The sequence below is a fragment of the Stylophora pistillata genome, chromosome 3 (genome assembly GCF_964205215.1).
Source record: "Stylophora pistillata chromosome 3, jaStyPist1.2, whole genome shotgun sequence".
Lineage (NCBI taxonomy): Eukaryota > Metazoa > Cnidaria > Anthozoa > Scleractinia > Pocilloporidae > Stylophora > Stylophora pistillata.
The window spans coordinates 24488252-24510658 of NC_142521.1; the positions used below are offsets into that span (position 1 = coordinate 24488252).

At 39.0% G+C, this 22407-nt stretch overlaps 2 protein-coding genes across 2 annotated transcripts; one reads left to right on the forward strand and one right to left on the reverse strand.

The window, feature by feature from the left end:
• Nucleotides 1–604: 604 nt before the first annotated feature.
• Nucleotides 605–2797, reverse strand: LOC111332985 (tubulin polymerization-promoting protein family member 2). Its single transcript, XM_022938489.2, has 3 exons — nt 2484–2797; nt 2239–2383; nt 605–1123 (listed from the first exon to the last, which is right to left on the reverse strand). Exons 1-3 carry the CDS (start codon nt 2666–2668, stop codon nt 935–937), a joined length of 519 nt encoding a protein of 172 aa, XP_022794224.1. The 5' UTR covers nt 2669–2797; the 3' UTR covers nt 605–934.
• A 1266-nt stretch (nt 2798–4063) lies between these two features.
• Nucleotides 4064–16608, forward strand: LOC111332986 (gamma-soluble NSF attachment protein). Its single transcript, XM_022938490.2, has 12 exons — nt 4064–4178; nt 6971–7038; nt 8131–8215; nt 8918–8935; nt 9475–9552; nt 10002–10064; nt 10701–10767; nt 11186–11256; nt 11932–12010; nt 13205–13284; nt 14476–14605; nt 15380–16608. The coding sequence occupies exons 1-12, from the start codon at nt 4114–4116 to the stop codon at nt 15587–15589; spliced, it is 1014 nt and encodes a 337-aa protein (XP_022794225.2). The 5' UTR covers nt 4064–4113; the 3' UTR covers nt 15590–16608.
• Nucleotides 16609–22407: the final 5799 nt, after the last annotated feature.

A 22407-nucleotide genomic window follows, 5' to 3' on the forward strand; every position in this document is an offset into this window, starting at 1 on the left:
GTGCTGCAAATTTGCAGAAATTATCACAATCCATGGAAAATTTATTAGCATATTAAATGCCATTTGTTTTAAGTAAAACAACCATTCGCTCCGATGAAGGGCTAACGCTCGAAACGTCAGCTTTTGTAATCGTTACGGTGGCCAATTTAGCATTTCAACTTTGTTGATATATCCAAATTATTATGTTTTAAGTAAAAGTCTATCGAAAATTGGACAGGAATGAAACTAGTACTAGTTGAAAACTACCAGGGTAAGATAAAACTTATATCTAAGTCAGCAAATGTTGTCCAAACCATATCTGCAAAAATTATCAGTCATTGGTAACATTGCTAATGTTTGTGACTTTAGGCCCCAATTTCAAAGCAGCAACCAAGATAAAGTAACCTGCTCAAGACTTCACTCGTGATTTCTTTTCAAAAATGTTTTCCGAAATTTGAAGTCCCCCCGTCATTCCTTCTCCCCTCCCTGTAATAATGATAGGAATTAACTTAGCAGCTGATAACCAACTATATTTGCTACTCTTTCCATAGTTTTTTATACAGGGTAGTATGAAGAGTTAACAAACATCCTTAGAAGCATTTTAATTAGAAACTCTGCTTCAAACTGCATGTTAGATACTTTCACTTTATTTGTTGCTTTTATTCAAAGTTTAAATTACTGGTATTAAAAATTGCCAAAGTCAGTCCAAAATTGCAATGAAATAAGTTATAAACTACTGAATACCTTGACGTAGTTAATAAAAGAACAACCTGACCAGCCATGCATTATCAGTTAGGTTGATCCAATCAAATTAAATCTAATCATTTCAGTGATAACTCAATCGTCATAAAATCTCATTGTCCCTAAACTGTTTACATTTTATGTCAAACGTGAACTTTAAGAGTGAATCAAGCACACAACATGGTACAAAAGAGTCTGTTTTACATTTTGTACTCTAATGTGTCTTATCATAAGTATCTTTTCCTTTATAACCACCTACATAGCCTTCAGCAGCTTTGGTATCCCTGTCTACACGACCCTCTATTCCTTTGCCTTTTCCACTCTCATCAAAGCGCTCTTTGTGTGATCCAGTGTATTGTGAGGTATCAGTCATTCTATCAACTCCACCTGTCTTACTTTGTTTCTGCAAACAACCCAGTGACAAAATGCAATTTATTTAGATATAGAAGGAGTTTGTATTTCCAGTCTGGTTTTCAGGGTCTTGAGCTCTTACTTAATTCAGCCTCTTGCACAGGGTACCTTTGTGAGCAAGAAGCCTTGAAAAGGGTGTAAACTTGGAGGCATGCAGTATTCATGTCTACTTCTAACAATAGTATTGGCAAGATTGTTTTGGGCCCCTTTTTGAATCTACTTTAAAACATTCTAGGTGGTTATTGGGTCAAAGCTATGTACAATTTGATATATCAAACAGAGTTGAGCAAAATGAATGAAATGCTTCCAATGCTTGGTGGTCAGGGTTTATCAAGGCTTAGCAGCAAACCTCTACCGAGACCTCACCCAAGAGGTACACCCCCCCATCAAATGCTATTTCGTATTGGACGTATAGGATTTTTCGAAAATGAAATCCTTTTTAAGGAGGGGGGGGGGAGCAGCTAAAGGAATGATTTTGACCTTTCTTCTGTCCTTGTAAAAATTCAACCAAAAAAAGATTACACAGGGAAAAAACAAAATTATCTTGACCTCTTTTAACTATTACTTGAAAGGTTCTTGATACCGAAATCATCCATGGCTAGTTCCTCAAGAAAATTTTAGCAAATATTTACAAACGACAATTGGCAGCGTTTTCCAGTCTGAAAACAATAATTCTAGGCGATGTGGAGCAGTACAACTGTTACTTTCGATTTGAAGAACAACTTTAATATAAGATCGAAAAATTGACAGCAGATTCTCATATTTTGGGTAAGTTTCTTAAACATTTAGCAATCTATATTGGTTAAATAGTTCATTGTAACCCAGGAATTTGAGTTAATTTTGACAACTCGATCTGAAGACGTAAAGAATGTTCGATGGAAATTCGAGGACACGTCCTTACCTAAAAAGTATTGACTTGAGAAGAAAATACGTCTTTCAGTTCTAACCTGTGCAAGGGGGGGCAAGAATGGGGATGACAGAAATATTTTGTGACGTGCAGTTAACAAAAAAAATAAGTTACCACACCATAGTCTCGTGCCTGAGGTAAGTACTGTAAAGTTACAAAACCGTACCTGTTGATGAATAAAACAATTCAGTTCATCTTACCGTGGCACCGACAGCCGTTGGACCTTTTCCGCTGCAAATCTTGTCAATTAACTTCTGCACTTCGCTTTTGTTTCCATACTTCTTCTCTGCACATAATTCCAGAGCTTTCTTAAAGCCATCAAAGCGAATTTTCCGATCCGTCTTGCTATAAGAGGATAGCCAAACAAACACGGCTTTCGGTAAAAACAGTTCACAAAGGCAAGTAGTGATTTTTGTTGATAAAATCTAGACTTTGTCGATCTTACCTTTTGACTTCGGGTCTGTTGAAAATAATATCCGTGTCTGTGGAGGTAAATTTTTTGTCGTACAATTTGAGATCACGAAAGAGTTTTGCAAATTTCGCGTTGTCCATTTCAGGTTGCGCATCTTTACTTCCTGCCCCAAAGGCACAGAACGATTTAAAAACCGTCTTCAGTTCTTCGTCGGACATTTTTCGTTTAAATTTCCGTTTGGCAACAAGGAAAATTCAAGAAGAGGTTCCTCCCTAGGTATACTGCAGGGTTAGCTGGTCCAGAGCAAGCAGAGCAGCTGGCGAGCGTCTCTTTCCACTAAATATTCCCAGGACAATTGAAACGAACAGCAATTGGTCAAGATCTTCGTGTGTCACGAAATTACAAAGGTGCCATAGTAACCGTCCCAAACAATTTGATTCAGAAAGGAAATTTCTTCATCGCAAAGACAAACGTCACAAATACTTAGCACGAGAAGTTTATGCGTTTAGTTGTGGTCTTACATTGCGACAAAAACTGAAGCTATTTTTCTTTGAGTCGAGAGATACTTTGGAGATAAAGAGATGGCTAATGGGTGCTAGCCTTAGAACTGCTCTATATTTACAATAAGCTTAATTTGTAAACACAGGTATTGCAGTTTATTAACAAAAATGCTCCACTTATGCTAAACTTTCCAAATAAAACACCTAAACATATCCTAGCGCTAAGAGACAAAGGAAGTTTGGTGATTAGATAACAACGTAATATGTGATTATCGTAGTCTATAAACTATGGAATTTTAAGCCACTAACCAACTTAGTCTTGTAAAGGAGATCGTAGAGTATGTGGACTAAAATATTCACATATTAAGTGTTTGGTTCTTTGCGAAGACATACCTTCGGGAATTTTTTTTCACTTTTGTTAATCTGTGATGCTCAGTCAATTTAATGACGAATCAATTTTTGTGAATATCAAACGAGGGAAAGGAACCCAAATTACGCAAGCGTTGAAAGTCTGAAAGAATTACTAGCTACTCTTAATCAATTCGATATGCTTTTTCAAGGTTTAAGCTTTTTGCAAATCCCGTGAGGTATCTTGTGATACTCACTTTGAAAAAATAATTAGCATCAGTGCAGGTTGCTTTTACACTTCCAAATCAATTACTGACAAACTGAGTGAAAGTACAAAAACAAAATAAAATGTTGTTCAAATAATTACGACTCGTTATTAACCAGTCTATTCTACATTCCATGGCTTCGTGAGAAAATAAATTTTACAATGGAATTTGTTCCTATCGTTGCAATTTGCGTTTTGACTATTTAGTAGCTTTTCAATTTTCCACGATATTATGGAAGGACGTCTCAGGACAAAAGTTAAATTTAGTGGGTAGAGTCCGAACTCGCCTCCAAACCCGCCCACCGACCTTTTCTCGTGTTGTGGACTCATAATATAAACAAGCTGAAGCCCTTTCTCTCCAGCTTTGGGAATCAACCCTCTATGTCGTAGAAGTCGTCTAAATCTCTCTTATAAACACCCTAGTCCTCGTTTTGAACCCACGACAGCCCATCAACGTTTAAACCTACCTGGTAAAGTTTTCTACCCAACCCTCCCTGGAAAGGGGCGAAGACGCGAGAACGATAGCCAGCGGTTTAGCGAAAGAATCAAAATGGCGGCTTTGCAGGAAAGAAAACTGCAGGAAGGTCTTCAGTTGTTAAAAGAGGCCGAAAAATTGTAAGTGATCCGTTTTATATTGAATTGGTAAGAAAAGCGAACGTCTGATATCTCGTATGAAATTTATTCACCCTATTTGCTCTCTCTCTTGAACTGTCGGAGATATATCGCGCCTTACCTTTCTGGCATGATTGAGATCGATCGGTTTTAGGCAAAGAGACGAAAAATAACTTTTCATACTTCATTTTAACGATTTATGATTCATCTAAATTGAAACTAACTAATCAATTTATTTCAGAAAAGGACGAAAATCAATTACAATACCTCATGAAATGTCCATTAGGTTTAAAATTCTAATAAAGGCGGCAAATTGTTCAGCGTGCATTTGATTTCGATCGTCGATCGATTTTAGCTACTTCAAATGGATACTCAAGATCAGATTTCATGTGACATGACCGAACACTGAATTAATTTTTGTAGCTACTAGCTTGTCTATTTTATTCCATTACCGATTAAATATATGAGCTCAGGGTTCTTGTTCTTTATGATCAACATCAGTGTAAGAATAAGATGAGGGATATGTGCCACAAATTATGGTTAAAGTGCACCTAAACCCCAAAATTTTTATTTTCGCTTAAAGTGCACCTATACCCAAAATTTTTTTTCGCTTAACGAAATAAGCGTATTTTTTGGAGTATTTCTGTGCAAAAATTTTTTTATCTGCTCAAATCTTCAATTTTCTGTGCCCAGTCAAAATACAGAAAATCGGCCACCATCTTGCCCCACGACCAAGTTTAAAGAGGAATGGCTCTAGCAGGTAATGTGACGTCAAATCGAGAACATGAAAGTCTGCATTTCACACATTTTCACTCATTTGGGAAGGTTGTAGTTGATATTGTCTGAAAATATGCCGACTAAGTGTGTTGTAGGAGGATGTAGCAGCGTGTGAAATTTGCAAGAGGGTATCACACTTCACACATATATCTTATTAACCAAGCGCGAGGGCCGTACTGGGAGAATATCAGCCCGAGGTCTTGACAGTACGGACCGAGCACGGCAAGGTCTGTACAAAAAAGACCGAGGACCAATATTCTTCCAGTACGGTTCCGAGCAAGCTTGGTTAATAAGAGATTTATTATACGACTGAAGTTCAAAGGGACATAAGTGCGGTATCATTCAGGACCATTCAGGACAGTGCCCGGTCCAATACTGAGAGAATATAGACTGGCAATAGAGCATTTTGATTGGTTGATTTTAGTTATTTGCCCTCTGACTGCCCGAGTTGTGTAATAAATTCCTCATAGAACACACCTGGTCGGCATATTTCAGACAATATCGACGACAGCCTTCCCAAACAAGTGAAAATGTGTGAAATGCAGACTTTCATGTTCTTGATTTGACGTCACATTACCTGCTAGAACCATTCCTCTATTAACTCGGTCGTGAGCCAAGATGGGGGCCGATTTTCCGTATTTTGATTGGGCACAGAAAATTAAAGATTTGAGCAAATTAAAAAATTTTTGCACAGAAATACTCAAAAAATAAGCATATTTCATTAAGCGAAAAAAATTTTTTGGGTTTAGGTGCACTTCAACGAAATAAGTGTATTACTTAGAGTATTTCTGTGCAAAAATTTTTTTATCTGCTGAAATCTTCAATTTTCTGTGCCCAGTCAAAATACAGAAAATCGGCCACCATCTTGCCCCACGACAAAGTTTAAAGAGGAATGGCTCTAGCGGGTAATGTGACGTCAAATCGAGAACACGAAAGTCTGCATTTCACACATTTTCACTTGTTTGGGAAGGTTGTAATCGATATTGTCTGAAAATATGCCGCCTAAGTGTGTTGTAGAAGGATGTAGCAACATGCGAAATTTGCAAGAGGGTATCGCGCTTCATACATTCCTCAAAGACATACAACACACGTAGTCGGCATATTTCAGACAATATTGACGACAGCCTTCCCAAACAAGTGAAAATGTGTGAAATGCAGACTTTCGTGTTCTCAATTTGATGTCACATGACCCGCTAGAGCCATTCCTCTTTAAACTCGGTCGTGGGGCAAGATGGCGGCCGATTTTCCGTATTTTGACTGGGCACAGAAAATTAAAGATTTGAGCAAATTAAATAATTTTTGCACAGAAATACTCCAAAAAATAAGCTTATTTCGTTAAGCGAAAAAAAAAATTTTGGGTTTAGGAGCACTTTAATTCCTTTTCGAACACAATATCACAATCAGTAACATGCCAACAAAATTGAAACCTACAACAGAGCAGTTTTCAGTTGAGCATTAAAAACAATCCAGGATTGCATTGGTTTTGCTCTACTTTGCTTTTTGATCAGCATCAGCTGCTGACATACAATAAATTTCTTTTTCATCAGTCATGTTTTCAAACCCTTCAAATAGTTTGCTTCTGTTTGCTCTGAGTTCTCATCACCACTTTGGGATATTTCCCCTAGTTTGGACTGGTCATTGCAGTTGTGGTACATGTAGTTCCGACCATTTTACAAAATTCAACTAAGAGGTCTTTTAATAGAATAACCCCAAAGGAAAATGTGAAAAGAAAACTTAAAGCAGGTAAAGATTAAATGACTGAAGTGATTACTTTCTAAAGAAACTGATGTGCAGTGCCAACAGGCAAGTAAAACACTTGGGGGATTAGAGAAATTGCATTTTAGTTAACCATTCTGTTTTGCTTGGTAGTTGTGTCAGCAGAGACTTTGTAACACTCAGCAGCCTTTGATATGGTCAATTTTAGCAATAAACTTATCCATCCCTTCTCTAAGATCTGTAACAAAACAGTAGAAAAGATCTTCTTAACTTGAAATGTCATATTCTGGAATATGTTTTAGTGAAAAGACCAGCTGGTTGAAATGGAAACCTGATTGGGACAGTGCAGCAGATAAATACATGAAAGCTGGTGAGTGCTTTCCTTTTTTTGTATGTAAGTAAGATGATTTCTCATCCCAGAAGGACAAAGCAGTCATTCATTTTTTGTGAGTTACATTAAGTACTGTGACTATCATGAAAGGTCAGTTCAACTTGGTCTTCTGAAGATGATGCTGAGAAATGTTGCTTGTGGCCTCCCTTGGTTGTAACTCGCAAAATTACCAGCAAAAGTCCTGAAAACAGTTTATTGGAGAACCAGGTGGAATGGTTCCCCTCTTATCCTATGATGTTATACATAAATGAAGCGATTTCTGAGATATAGGTAATACAACTTTTTTAATTAAGCCATGGTATTTATGAAATGGCAGGGAGTAAAGTTTGCCTAGGATAATGAAAACTTTCAGGTTGTCTGAATGGTTTTGTCAATCAACACAATAGCTTGTTAAATTTCTTTCATGTTTTTATTTATCACCAAATTTTCTAATGCTGAGCCGCTTGCTACCAAACAATATTTTCCAGGTTGGTAATTTTGGTATATGATAATGAAACAGAACCTTATATCCTATATGATGATTAAACATCATTAAGATTGTGAATATATTTTTGAGGGTTTGGGTTGTTTATGATTGAATATTTTTACTATTTTACATTTTGTAGTTTCTCTTTTTTGTAAGAGTGTTGAATACAACCTTTGTCTTCTGTCATCATTATTACATTGTGTGCAAATGATAATTATTAACAACATAAAAAGAAAGGAATTGTGAAAACTAAGATAAAAGACAAGTGCTTGGCATGCTAGTTTCTCAGTGTGTTTTTATCCAGTAAAAACATTATTTCTGTCTTTACATCTTTTGTGTAAAATTGCTGTTGTAGCAAATGTGTCAAATCAGGACACTACAGTGTGTTCTGTTTTCATATTATGTGTATTCTCTTCACCTTACTGGTAAAATGACCTCATGTTGAAGTAATTAACTCTCAAAGTTTATGAGCGATACATTTCCTCAGTAGACAGTTTCACCATCAGGTACAGTGTATTTACAAGACCAATTCACTGGCAACATGATCCCTGCTTTAACAGAGTTTAATGCTTGCCAATTTGAATTAATATTTTGTGTTGTCATAGGAACATGTTTCAAAACTGCCAAATCTTATGACAGAGCTGCTGAGGCATTCAAAAAAGCTGCTGATGCCCATTCTAATTCAAATGCGTATCCTTTGATATCAGAGCCAATCCACAGGATTACACTTTATCACCTCCACCTTGAAGTAAATTATCCCTGTAACTCATTTTCAAGCAGGCAGGTTCCAATAATTGAAGAAATAATCAACCAGAAGGTTTAACAGTGGAAAAAAAAATACAAGGGAAAACCACCCCTCTAATTTTTATTTTAATCATTCAAGAATTGCTGTACTTTTATGGATGTATTTTGATTTTGGACTATTTACATCTGTTTACAGCCATCCATCCTTGAGGAGAGATTGAAACAAGTCTGTTAAGATTCTGAAGCAAATTCAGGACTCGGAGAATAGAAATTGATTTGAAGTCAAACATACATTTCCAGATCTCAGATCTCTACAAAGTAGGCATCATAATGAGGAGTACATGCAGTAATTTAAGCCTTCCAGTATTTCAAGATAAATGAGGACAATTAAACTACCTCCGCTTGACAAAACTTTCCTCAGAGTATCCAGTAATCTTGAGTACAACTTTAATTATGTTAGAAACAATTATTGTTACAGTTACTACTACTATTGAACAATGATCATGCAGGGCCAGATTTACAAATTTTACAGTAATATCCTCAAATTAAACGTATCATGACTTGTTGGTTTTTTTCTCACTTATGAGCAGGTTTATGTTAGATGCAGTACATATTTCAATTTTTCTTAACATGTGTTTAATATATTAGCTTGTTCCATGCAGCAAAGTAAGTGGAAACAGACACAGGGTGGTAGCAATCTTTATTGAACCCATTAACTGACAAGATTTGATCATGAATTCTCCCCTTTAGCTGCCATAGAGATTTCTTTGTAAATTAGTGATGAGAATTTGGTGGTAGATCAAGATAATAACTTCTACCTGATAAGTTGGAGTAATGTAGCAATATTATAGGGAGAAGTAATGTGAACATAATCATTTCTGGGAGTTAAAGGCTGAAGCAAAAATAGTGGTAGGAGCTTTTTGCAACTATTCAGATACATTAGACAGATCTGTTTCACTGTGCTTGTTATTTGAGCAGAGCAATCTGACTCAAAAGTCTGGGTTTTTTTTTCTCATATTGTGAAAGTTAATCCATAGATATATGATTCAGAGTTACTGACTCACAGCAATAATTTCTTTTGTTGAACAAAGAAAAAACAAGCTTTTGTGGTTTTCCCGATGACAGAATGGATTGAATTATTTAACACACATGATCCCAATAGCATGAAGGGACTGACTGTTTTTTTTCCTGGTTTTCCTTTGTAGGGCTTTAGAACAAGCTGCTTCAGTACTAAAGGAGATGAAAAATGTCACAGAGGCTGTTTCTTTGGTGGAAAGAGCTGTGTAAATACTTTTCTGTGTTCTTCATAATGTCTGTTAAGAATATCAAAGAGTATTTTTTTTAGTGTAATTTAGTATTAGATAATTTTTTTATTATCTGATATGGAGTTTATTGTAGGTTATGAGGCATTTCATTTTTGGCAAATTTTTTCTCTTGGAGAACATATCTTTCCTGATTAAGGACAACTTTTCATGATGGGTAAAAGTGATTTAAACTCACGTTGATTTTCCCAAGATGAAATGCCTTTCCCATTCCCTTGAACACAAACACAAAGAAACTTATGCAGAGCTCATTGAAATAAAAAACAATTACAAGATGTGTGATACTGTACTTTCCTGTAGCCTTGAGCTTACCATCTGCTCATGTGCTTTTCATTTTTCCTCATGATACACAAGGACTACATTACATTACATTACAGGACTAACAACAGTTGATTTATTTTGTAATGCAGTGAGATGTACCGACAAAGTGGTAATCCAGATACAGGGGCTTTTGCCCTCATCAGAGGAGCCAAGTGAGTACCTTTAAATCTCAGGTAAAAATTTTCCATCAAGGTTGATTCTAAATTCCTTTTATAAAAAGGGAAAGGAGATAAAGGAAACTGTTAATCAATCCAAGGAGAAAGTTGTTTATCTGAGATTGAAATAATTAAAAGTGCATTATTAAAGTTGCTCAGTGGTGTAGCCCACACATTCAATTTAAAGTTACATAGTAGATACCATTTGCTCCATTACAGTTAGTTGGTTTCTTTCCAAGAAAAGAGTATACTTTAGATATCTTTTGGATAGCTTTTCAGATATAGGAAACATGAAAAATATAAATTAAGTTTGGGAGAACTGGAAATAAGGCAGGGTACAGATTTTTTCCTAGTGCAAGAAATTGTTGTAGTGCAACAGTGGAGTATTTGGTTTATCTGAGAGGTAATTGTGGGTTAGTCAAATTCCTTTTTGATATTTAAGATTCAAAATTTTAAATATCTGAGATCTCCTCACCCTCTTCTTTTAAATGACTGGTTCTGTCATCAAACATAATTTTAAACAGAGAAAATTGATATGGTTTGAATAAGTTGGACCCAAAATACACATGGCTTCATGTGGCTTACATGCACATATGACCTGGCTGTTACTCTACTTTGATTTTCTGTATATAGGTTGTGTGATAGCAGTGATCCAGCAAAGGCAGCTGAGCTTTACATCTTAGCTAGTGAAATGAATGTTGTATGTACTACATCTTATACTAGCATGCACATGCAACATCTCCAATCTTACTCTTGCTTACATCTGCTATCCAGTTTATCACTGACAGCCAAAAACATAAGCTAGAATAGTGGTAACAGACTCTTTTTGAAATACATATAAAGAATATAGAGAATCTCGAATATGAAAGAGGAAAAGTACATGCAAATGGTCATTAATTGGGCAGAACCTTCTGTTGTTGAATACAGAGCACTAGACACTTATTTATATATTAAATTCTTTAATAAGTCATTTGTTATGATCAGACACTGCCCTCTCCAACAGTCTTCCTCAGAACTTCCCTTACCAGATAGTGATAAAATTTTACTTCCTGGTTTAAACCATGTAGCTTATCCAAGATATGCTTTTATTCTAACTATGTTGTGTTTTTATATCACAGTCTGAAGACAAAGTTAGGGAAGCCATTGAACCTTTATCAAAGGCTATCAACCTTCTTTTAAAATTGAGGAGGTAATTTAAGCTTTTGCATTTCTAGAAGCAATTGTATCAACCTTCCTTCCAGGTGACTAGACTTTAAATTTTTTATTTATGAATTCCCCTGATTTTACATTCAGTTGGTGAAGGAGAAGTATCAGTATTTGATTTTGCAGGGTGCTGTTATATACAGAGGTTCATTGCATATCTGTTCTACTTTTGCCTCTTTTTTTAAATCTTTTCTTTTGATTATGGTACTGCATGTTAATTACGGTTCTACTACCTTCTAAGCTGGAAATTAAATTGAGGCATGTTGAAGGTGTGCAGTAGATGCGTGGTGAAGTTAACAAATCGACAGTGGTTTACAGTTGTCTAAACTCATATCAACAATGATTATTTGTCATCACAGTGTTGAAGACTTGTGTGGGGCAGCCAAGTGAGTCTGCAACAAAATTAATTTTGACCACTGCGATGACAAATATCATTGTTGATAAGAGTACAGACTATGCTTAACTACTGCTGATCTCTTCTTTTTTATCACAATTGATGTCAATTAAAACAATTCTTTCAGTGTGTGACACATTGAGGTGAGCAGCATCAAATTGGTTGATTAGATTGCAATATTATTACCAATAGTGGTAAAGACATAAAGGTCACTTTTTCCTGATATTTTCACACCTACTTTGTATTTCATTTAGTACTTTCTTTAAGATTTCCAGAGGCTCTGAATGTCATGAAACAACAGAGGAAACTATATGAGCAAATAGAGAACTTTCAAATGATGTCCAAGGTATTCTTTTCTACATTATAAATTGGTGTTTTTACTCTGTTTACTAATAGGGCATGCGCGGTAAAAATTTTGTCTGCCTCAACTTTCTCATGCGTATGGTGTTAATATTAAGCCCTTCAACATTTTTTTAAAGATTAAAAATTGCACTTGCTTCATGGGCTCTTGCAACTTCGTTGTCTTTTAATTTACTTGTGCTCATTAACACCAAATTACACTCCAAGTCATGCTATTACCTAAAAAACAAACATATTTCACACTTCACCCTTTCATCTTCAAGACCTAAATGTCAATTCTCTGTACTGTTTGCCATACAACTCTTGAATTTTCATTCTGAGAATCTGGCTCACAATCAAAGAATTTTCCATATTTGGTACTTTTCTGTCTTCTCATCTCATTTACCTGAAATTTAATTGATACAGTAAGGAAAAGTTCCTTTTTGACTATTTCTGGGAGTGACTTTGTTGTTGCCTTTGTTACAGTATGTCTATTAAGACCAGAAGAGGACTCAGACAAAGCCTGTTTTATCCTTGTTTTTCCATTTATATTGTGTGTTTGGTGAAAATTTATCCAAAATCAATTTACATCCAGGACTCAAGACCCATGATAAGACATTTCCACCCATTTTTCTCTGTTCTTATGTGAGTTGCTTATCATTCATCTTATGTATCACATATCAAAATCGTTCTAACTTGTACATGAGCAAAGCCACAACAAAGTACAAATAATTATTACAACTAGATTCCTTTGCAAGGCTAATCAACCCTTTGATCCCTAAGCGTGACTATTATAGCCTCTAATTTCTCCTTACAATATCATCCCTGAGTCACTCTTAAACATCACAAGGAATAAAGAGCATTTGATTTCCTAAGAAATTCTCCTTGTTAGCACTTTAGGAAATGTATAAGAAATAGTATGGAGAATATGCTTACCAGTACTTATGTTAGGGTGTAACTAATTAAACTTAGCACAGTCCCCCATTTTTGCTACCAGTAGTTGTTCTACTATAGTTATTTATTTTATTTAAGACTGGTTTGCTTCAAAAATGTTTCAAAGAAATATGAACATCACTATGTTTGGAGGGATTCCATGTGAATGAAGGGGGAGGTGAGGGTAAGGGGGACTGTTAGACGTATTCTTTGACAGCTGCCAATATTTCTGTTGTAACATTCACATTTATTTGTAAATTGTTCCCAGGTTGTTCTGAGCATGGTTGTTGTTCATCTTCATGAGAGTGACTATGTAGCAGCAGATAACTGTTACAAAGATTCTTTTGAGTAGGTTTGAGAAATTCTTCAAGTTTAGTTTGTGAAGTTATCTTAAATGGTTTCTGGCCAAAACATAATTATATAATGTAATTCATCCAGGGGTATGTAAATGACTGACTTATAAGTTACTAACAAGTAACCAAGATCCATAAAAATTAAAATATTCCGTGTCCAAGGTTACAAGATGTTATCCTATCCACCATATTTTGTCACAATACCTGAGATAGTTCAAGATATCTTCAACAGGTACCTTTAACCTTTTTGCTCCCACATCGTCTTACTGTCTGCCACACAATTTTTTTGATGTTAGTTCGGAGAATTTGGTAGTGGATCAACAAATGATTCCCTAATTGACATTTTTTTTTATTCTCATCAATTGTCTGTTTGATATTATACTAATGTTGTAGGGAGAAATTCTGTCCTGGTCTCTAAAAGGAATTAATTTAAAAGTGTTAATGGCTGTTTCTGGTGTTGCATTTATTGTTGTTGTATTGAATAACCCAACAAAACCAAAATTGACTTGGTAAGCTTGAGTATTAAATTGTGGTCAACTTATTTGTGATTTTAATGAAGATTGTATACAATTAATGGAATGATATTGATAGTCCAGCTAATACTGAACTGATTACTAATATTCAAAGACTAGCAGTGAAATTCAATGCTGAATAATTAATTAATATTAATATTTAATATTTATATTGCACAAATTAACCTGTGGATATGATCAAATGTGCATCACAACACTTTTCGGGGGACTTTGGCCTGACTGCATCAACAGTTTACAAACAATCGAAGGAAACTTATTTGAAGATGCCCCCTCCCCCCCAATTCCTAGTAAACAGGCCAGACTACATCACAGTAATCTCGTGAGTGGGTTCTTTAATGTTCCCTGCCTAACCAAATTAACTATTTAATAGATGCAGGAGACGGGACCTACAGTTTATTTGTCTTTATCCGAGAAGACTAGAATGTCTATCCATTTCTTGATATTATAGAAAGGTAGCGCGTTCTCCTCAGTTATTTTAAGACCTTGAGTGTTGGTCTGGCCGGGGCTCGAACCATCGACCTCGATCTCCCACACAACAGTCCAGCGCTCTAACCAGTTGAGCTAACCGGGAGGCGGTTAGCTCAACTGGTTAGAGCAGTCAGCTCAACTGCTGAAGGCAATGAGCCATAAAACAGACTTTCTCCCCTCATCAGAATTCCTGGGTTTGGCAGTTCAGACGAAGCAGTTGCAGCTGAAAAAATTTTGGACTGTTTTGATCGCAGTGATTCTGATGGAATGAAAAGTTGTACATCACAAGCCCTCTTCACATACTTAGACAATGAGGTGAGTTGAAATCGATTTTTGAAAATGTTGTGAGATAACAGCTCCTTCTCGTCAATTTAAAAGAATGTTAAGTTGGCATATGAAGATAGACAATTCAAAGCAATTGCGAGTACTTTGAACAATTCACCTAAATAAACACCTCCCTGTTATTGCTTTTATTATTATCAATTATTCTTGTTATTCAACAATATTTGCTGAGCTTAGGACAAATATGGGGTAATTGGCAAGCTAGAATATGGCACACCAACTTTAGCAAAATTATTGATGCCATATGTTGCTACAGTTTGCATACCGCATAGCCAGTCTGCTTAGTGACAAACTCCTCGCCTACTTCCAGGATAGGAATGTCAACATATTCTCTTCCTTTATTACAAATATCAGCTTAGGTATTTACTATGAAACAAAGCAAGAGTATAGTTTTAAGTAGACAAAGCACACTGATGAAGTTCTTGGGTTTACAGCTAATCCCAGTTTCTTTAGGATTAGACAGCTATGAATATTTCAACCCCTCCTCGGTTCAGATGCTTATCCATCGCAAGTAATCCTAAATAAATTCATTGAATTTCCATGAAAGTTTTGTGGTTCCCATCTGATATACATGGACGTAGGGATTTGAACTCTGAAATTTGAGCGTTAATTGCGCCCAGAAACTTAACACAATGATCCGACCAGGGCTTGAACCTCACTGTTCAATAGAGTCCAGTGTGCTTACCAAGAATTTATTGTCTCCATCACACAGTTTACATTTCAAGTGGAAACATTTCTAACCCACAGATTGCCAAGCTATCTCGAAGTTTACGTGTTCCAGGTGACACAGGAGCTAAAGGATTCACAGAAAGAAGACTTGTCACAAATTTAAATCATCATCATTTGAAAACTGACATGCAGCTGTCTGCAAATCCAGTATCAAATTCCACAGGTCAAGAGGAGCCAGGCAAAGAACAAGCCATAGAAGATGAGTTAGAGGAAGGTGGGCTCTGTTAAGTTTGTGGAGGAAAGATATACCAACCATGGCCTGGAGGTGGAAAAGAATTTACAATTTTCAATCAATATATTTGCTCTGGAAATTAGGATGTGGAGATTGTTTGTGATAATATGATCTTCAAGCAGACTTGGTATCAGGTGCAAAATCTCATAAACACCCTCAGCCTTACTAGCAGAAATTTTCTATGTTATGGAGATTTCAAACTCGACCAAGTTTTCTTTTTTTCAACTTGTTAACCAAAGGGGTAAGGTAGAAATAAATTCAGGGCTGACATAAATAGTCAGTGAAACTAATTGCTGGAAATTTAAAAACATGCCCCTTTCATATGGAAAATGTTGAAGGGAATTCTCAGAATTGGGATCTGAACTCTCATAAGGGATACTAGGTGTGAAATATAGGTTGCATGCTGTTTATGCAATGGAAAACCGACAAAAAAAATAGGAAAATTCGTCTGGAAGTCAAATGTTCTAAGGTTCAAAGAATGTGGACTTCATCAATTTCTAAAATATTTCATCACCTTATGTTTTTTTATGACTTTTTTTTTATCCACAGTGAAAATGTTGACATACAAAAAATTTACATTACTAAACTACTTTTAATTCAAAGATCTAACAAATAAAACAAAGTGACAGATATCACTTAGAATTAGATTGTGCATTGCTTACCCCTAACCCCCCAAAAAACTGGAAAATGTTTGTGCTTTTCTCTAATTGGTCATTTACAATAACTTTTGAAAGAAAAAGCTAAGCTTTATGTTTGTCATGATTATAGAAAAAAGAAATTTTTTACCTTTAAAAGCTTTGACTCTAAGAGAGTGCAGCACAGAATTCCTGCTCTACACTGTTACTTAATTATGTGCATGGACTCATTAGTGACTAATAAACTGTTAATAATAAACTGAAAAGTTAATTGATACTTGAGGTACTGGTTTAGCTACAAAGTCTATCCAAATAAAATATCTTAGAGCTCAGAAATACTTAAATATCAACTTGATAATTAAAGGACCACAAAGACAGGGCTTCTGGTTCAAAATTCTGTCCTTTAATAATTAATGACACTACTACAAGGGAAATTATGTAGATTTGAAGAGAAAACTGAGAGTGCAGTCCCCTTCCTCAACCATCTACATGTTGCAACAGTAAATACTGTTTGGTAATTTCATGTCATCTCCCGCAAACAGACTTGCTACTAAAAATTGTCTCTAACTTTTTTCAATATTGTTTCCAAAAACAAATTATTGCTTTCATAGAATATCAAAAAAGGTAAAGCATCCTTAGCCCTACTTAAGCATCCCTAGGCTTACTTAGCCGTCTCAAGCCATCCTTAGCCGTCCTTAAGCATCCCTAGCTGTACTTAGCCGTCCTTAAGCATCCTTAGCCATCCTTCAGCATCGCTAGCCATCCTTAGCCGTCCTTAAGTATCCCTAGCCATCCTTAGCCGTACTTAAGCATCTCTATCCTTCCTTAGCCGTACTTAAGCATCCCTAGCCAACCGTAGTCGTACTGTGTCCCTAGCTATCCTTAGCCGTCCTTAAGCATCCCTAGCTATCCCTAGCCGTCCTTAAGTATCCCTAGCCATCCTTAGCCGATTTTAAACATCCCTAGCCATCCTTAGCCGCCCTAAAGCATCCCTAACCATCCTTAGCCATCCTTAAGCATTCCTAGCCATCCTTAGCCGTCCTTAAGTATCCCTAGCTATCCTTAACCGTACATAAGCATCCCTAGCCGTACTTAGACGTACTTAAGCATCCCTAGCCATCCTTAGCCGTACCTATGCATCCCGACCCATCCTTACCTGTACTTAAGAATCCCTAGTCATTCTTAGCCGTCCTTAAGTATCCCTAGCCGTCCTTAAGGATACTTAGCCATCATTAGCCATACTTAAGCATCCCTAGTCATCCTAAGCCCTCCTTAAGTATCCCTAGCGATCCTTAGCAGTCCTTAAGCATCCCTATCCTTCCTTAGCCGTCCTTAAGCATCCCTACCTAACCCTAGCCGTCCTTAAGTATCCCTAGCCATCCTTAGCCGTCCTTAAGCATTCCTAGCTATCCCTAGGCGTCCTTAAGCATCCCTAGCCATCCCTAGCCGTCCTTAAGCATCCCTAGCCATCCTTAGCCGTACTTAAGCATCTCTAGCCATCCTTAGCTGTACTTAACCATCCCTAGCCATCCTTAGCCGTCCTTAAGTATCCCTAGCCATCATTAGCCGTACTTAAGTATCCCTAGCCATCCTTAGCCGTACTTAAGCATCCCTAGCCATCCTTAGCCGTACTTAAGTATCTCTAGCAATCCTTAGCCGTCCTTAAGCATCCCTAGCTATCCGTAACCGTCGTTAAGTATCCCTAGCCATCCTTAGCCGTCCTTAAGCATCCCTAACCATCCTTAGCCGTCCTTAAGCATTCCTGGCCATCCTTAGCCGTCCTTAAGTATCCCTAGCCATCCCTAACCGTCCTTAAGTATCCCTAGTCATCCTTAGCCGTCCTTAAGCATCCCTAACCATCATTAACCGTTCTTAAGCATCCCAAGCCATCCTTAGCCGCCCTTAAGTATCCCTAGCCATCCTTAGACGTACTTAAGCATCCCTAGCCGTACTTGGACGTACTTAAGCATCCCTAGCCATCCTTAGCCGTATCTAAGCATCCCCAGCCATCCTTAGCCGTATCTAAGCATCCCAAGCCATCCTTAGACGTCCTTAAGCATCCCTCGCCATCCTTAGCCGTCCTTAAGTATCCCTAGCCATCCTTACCTGTCCTTAAGCATCCCTATCCTTTCTTAGCCGTCCTTAAGCATCCCTAGCTATCCCTAGTCGTCCTTAAGTATCCCTAGCCATCCTTAGCCGTCCTTAAGCATCCCTAGCTATCCCTAGCCGTCCTTAAGCATCCCTAGCCATCCTTAGTCGTACTTAAGCATCCCTAGTCATTCTTAGCTGTACTTAACCATCCCTAGCCATCCTTAGCCGTCCTAAAGCATCCCTAGTAATCCTTAACCATCCTTAAGTATCCCTAGCCATCCTTAGCCGTTTTTAAGCATCGCTGGCCATCCTTAGCCATCCTTAAGCATCCCAAACCATCCTTAAGCATCCCTAACCATCCTTAGCCGTCCTTAAGCATTCCTAGCCATCCTTACCCATCCTTAAGTATCCTTAGCCATCCGTAGCCGTACTTAAGCATCCCTAGCCATCCTTAGCTGTACTTAAGCATCCCGAGCCATCCCTACCAGTCATCCTTAGCCGTCCTTAAGTATCCCTAGCCGACCTTAAGTATCCTTAGCCATCCTTAGCCGTACTTAAGCATCCCTAGTAATCCTTAGCCATCCTTAAGTATCCCTAGCCATCCTTAGCCCTCCTTAAGCATCCCTATCCTTCCTTAGCCGTCCTTAAGCATCCCTACCTATCCTTAGCCGTCCTTAAGTATTCCTAGCCCTCCTTAGCCGTCCCTCAGCATCCCTAGCCATCTTAGGTGTACTTAACCATCCCTAGCCATCCTTAGCCGTTCTTAAGTATCCCTAGCCATGCTTAGACGTACTTAAGCATCCCTAGCCGTACTTGGACGTACTTAAGCATAGTTAGCCATCCTTAGCCGCTCTTAAGTATCCCTAGCCATCCTTAGCCGTCCTTAAGCATCCCGAGCCATCCTTAGCTGTACTTAAGCATCCCGAGCCATCCCTACCAGTCATCCTTAGCCGTCCTTAAGTATCCCTAGCCGACCTTAAGTATCCTTAGCCATCCTTAGCCGTACTTAAGCATCCCTAGCCATCATTAGCCGTACTTAAGTATCCCTAGTAATCCTTATCCATCCTTAAGCATCCCTAGCTATCCCTAGCCGTCCTTAAGCATCCCTAGCCATCCTTAGCCGTCCCTCAGCATCCCTAGCCATCTTAGGTGTACTTAACCATCCCTAGCCATCCTTAGCCGTTCTTAAGTATCCCTAGCCATGCTTAGACGTACTTAAGCATCCCTAGCCGTACTTGGACGTACTTAAGCATAGTTAGCCATCCTTAGCCGCTCTTAAGTATCCCTAGCCATCCTTAGCCGTCCTTAAGCATCCCTAGCCATCCTTAGCCGTCGTTAAGCATCCTTAACCATCCTTAGTCGTCCGTAAGCATTCCTGGCCATCCTTAGCCGTCCTTAAGCATCCCGAGCCATCCTTAGCTGTACTTAAGCATCCCGAGCCATCCCTACCAGTCATCCTTAGCCGTCCTTAAGTATCCCTAGCCGACCTTAAGTATCCTTAGCCATCCTTAGCCGTACTTAAGTATCCCTAGCCATCCTCGGCCGTACTTAAGCATCCCTAGCCTTACCTAGACGTATTTAAGCATTCCTAACCATCCTTAGCCGTCTTTACGCATCCCCAGCCAACCTTAGCCGTCCTTAAGTATCCCTAGCCATCCTTAGCCGTCCTTAAGCATCCCTAGCCATCCTTAGCCGTCGTTAAGCATCCCTAGCCATCCTCAGCCGTCCTTGAGCATTCCTAGCCATTCTTAGCCGTCCTTAAGTATCGCTAGCCATTCTTAGCCGTACTTAAGCATCCCTAGCCTTACTTAGACGTACTTAAGCATCCCTAGCCATCCTTAGCCGTCCTCAAGTATCCCTAGCTATCCTTAGCTGTACTCAAGCATTCCTTAGCCGTACGTAGACGTACTTAATCATCCCTAGCCATCTTTAGTCGTCCTTAAGCATCCCGAGCCATCCTTAGCTGGCATCCCTAGCCATCCTTAGCCGTACTTAAGAGTCCCTAGCCATCCTTAGCCGTCCTTAAGCATCCGTAGCTATCCCTAGCTGTCCTTAAGTATCCCTACCCATCCTTAGCCGTCCTTAAGCATCCCCAGCTATCCCTAGGAGTCTTTAAGCATCCCTAGCCATCCTTAGCCGTCCTTAGGCATCCCCAGCCATCCGTAGCCGTACTTAAGCATCCCTAGCCATCCATAGCTGTATTTAACCATCCCTAAGCCATCCTTAGCCGTCCTTAAGTATCCCTAGCCATCCTTACCCGTACTTAAGCATCCGTAGCCATCCTTAGCCGTACTTAAGCATCCGTAGCCATCCTTAGCCGTACTTAAGCATCCCTAGCCATCCTTAGCCGTACTTAAGTATCCCTAGCCATCCTTAGCCGTCCTTAATTATTCCTATCCTTCTTTAGCCGTACGTAAGCATCCCTAGCTATCCCTAGCCGTCCTTAAGTATCCGTAGCTATCCCTAGTCGTCCTTAAGTATCCCTAGCCATCCTTAGCCGTCCTTAGGCATCCCCAGCCATCCTTAGCCGTACTTAAGCATCCCTAGCCATCCATAGCTGTACTTAACCATCCCTAAGCCATCCTTAGCCGTCCTTAAGTATCCCTAGCCATCCTTAGCCGTACTTAAGCATCCGTAGCCATCCTTAGCCGTACTTAAGCATCCGCTAGCCATCCTTAGCCGTACTTAAGTATCCCTAGCCATCCTTAGCCGTCCTTAAGCATCCCTAGCCATCCATAGCTGTACTTAACCATCCCTAAGCCATCCTTAGCCGTACTTAAGCATCCGTAGCCATCCTTAGCCGTACTTAAGCATCCCTAGCCATCCTTAGCCGTCCTTAGGCATCCCCAGCCATCCTTAGCCGTACTTAAGCATCCCTAGCCATCCATAGCTGTACTTAACCATCCCTAAGCCATCCTTAGCCGTCCTTAAGTATCCCTAGCCATCCTTAGCCGTACTTAAGCATCCGTAGCCATCCTTAGCCGTACTTAAGCATCCCTAAGCCATCCTTAGCCGTCCTTAAGTATCCCTAGCCATCCTTAGCCGTACTTAAGCATCCGTAGCCATCCTTAGCCGTACTTAAGCATCCCTAGCCATCCTTAGCCGTACTTAAGTATCCCTAGCCATCCTTAGCCGTACTTAAGCATCCGTAGCCATCCTTAGCCGTACTTAAGCATCCGTAGCCATCCTTAGCCGTAGTTAAGCATCCCTAGCCATCCTTAGCCGTACTTGAGTATCCCTAGCCATCCTTAGCCGTCCTTAAGCATCCCTAGCCATCCATAGCTGTACTTAACCATCCCTAAGCCATCCTTAGCCGTACTTAAGCATCCGTAGCCATCCTTAGCCGTACTTAAGCATCCCTAGCCATCCTTAGCCGTCCTTAGGCATCCCCAGCCATCCTTAGCCGTACTTAAGCATCCCTAGCCATCCATAGCTGTACTTAACCATCCCTAAGCCATCCTTAGCCGTCCTTAAGTATCCCTAGCCATCCTTAGCCGTACTTAAGCATCCGTAGCCATCCTTAGCCGTACTTAAGCATCCCTAAGCCATCCTTAGCCGTCCTTAAGTATCCCTAGCCATCCTTAGCCGTACTTAAGCATCCGTAGCCATCCTTAGCCGTACTTAAGCATCCCTAGCCATCCTTAGCCGTACTTAAGTATCCCTAGCCATCCTTAGCCGTACTTAAGCATCCGTAGCCATCCTTAGCCGTACTTAAGCATCCGTAGCCATCCTTAGCCGTACTTAAGCATCCCTAAGCCATCCTTAGCCGTCTTTAAGTATCCCTAGCCATCCTTAGCCGTACTTAAGCATCCGTAGCCATCCTTAGCCGTACTTAAGCATCCCTAGCCATCCTTAGCCGTACTTAAGTATCCCTAGCCATCCTTAGCCGTACTTAAGCATCCGTAGCCATCCTTAGCCGTACTTAAGCATCCCTAGCCATCCTTAGCCGTACTTAAGTATCCCTAGCCATCCTTAGCCGTCCTTAATTATTCCTATCCTTCTTTAGCCGTACGTAAGCATCCCTAGCCGTCCTTAAGTATCCGTAGCTATCCCTAGTCGTCCTTAAGTATCCCTAGCCATCCTTAGCC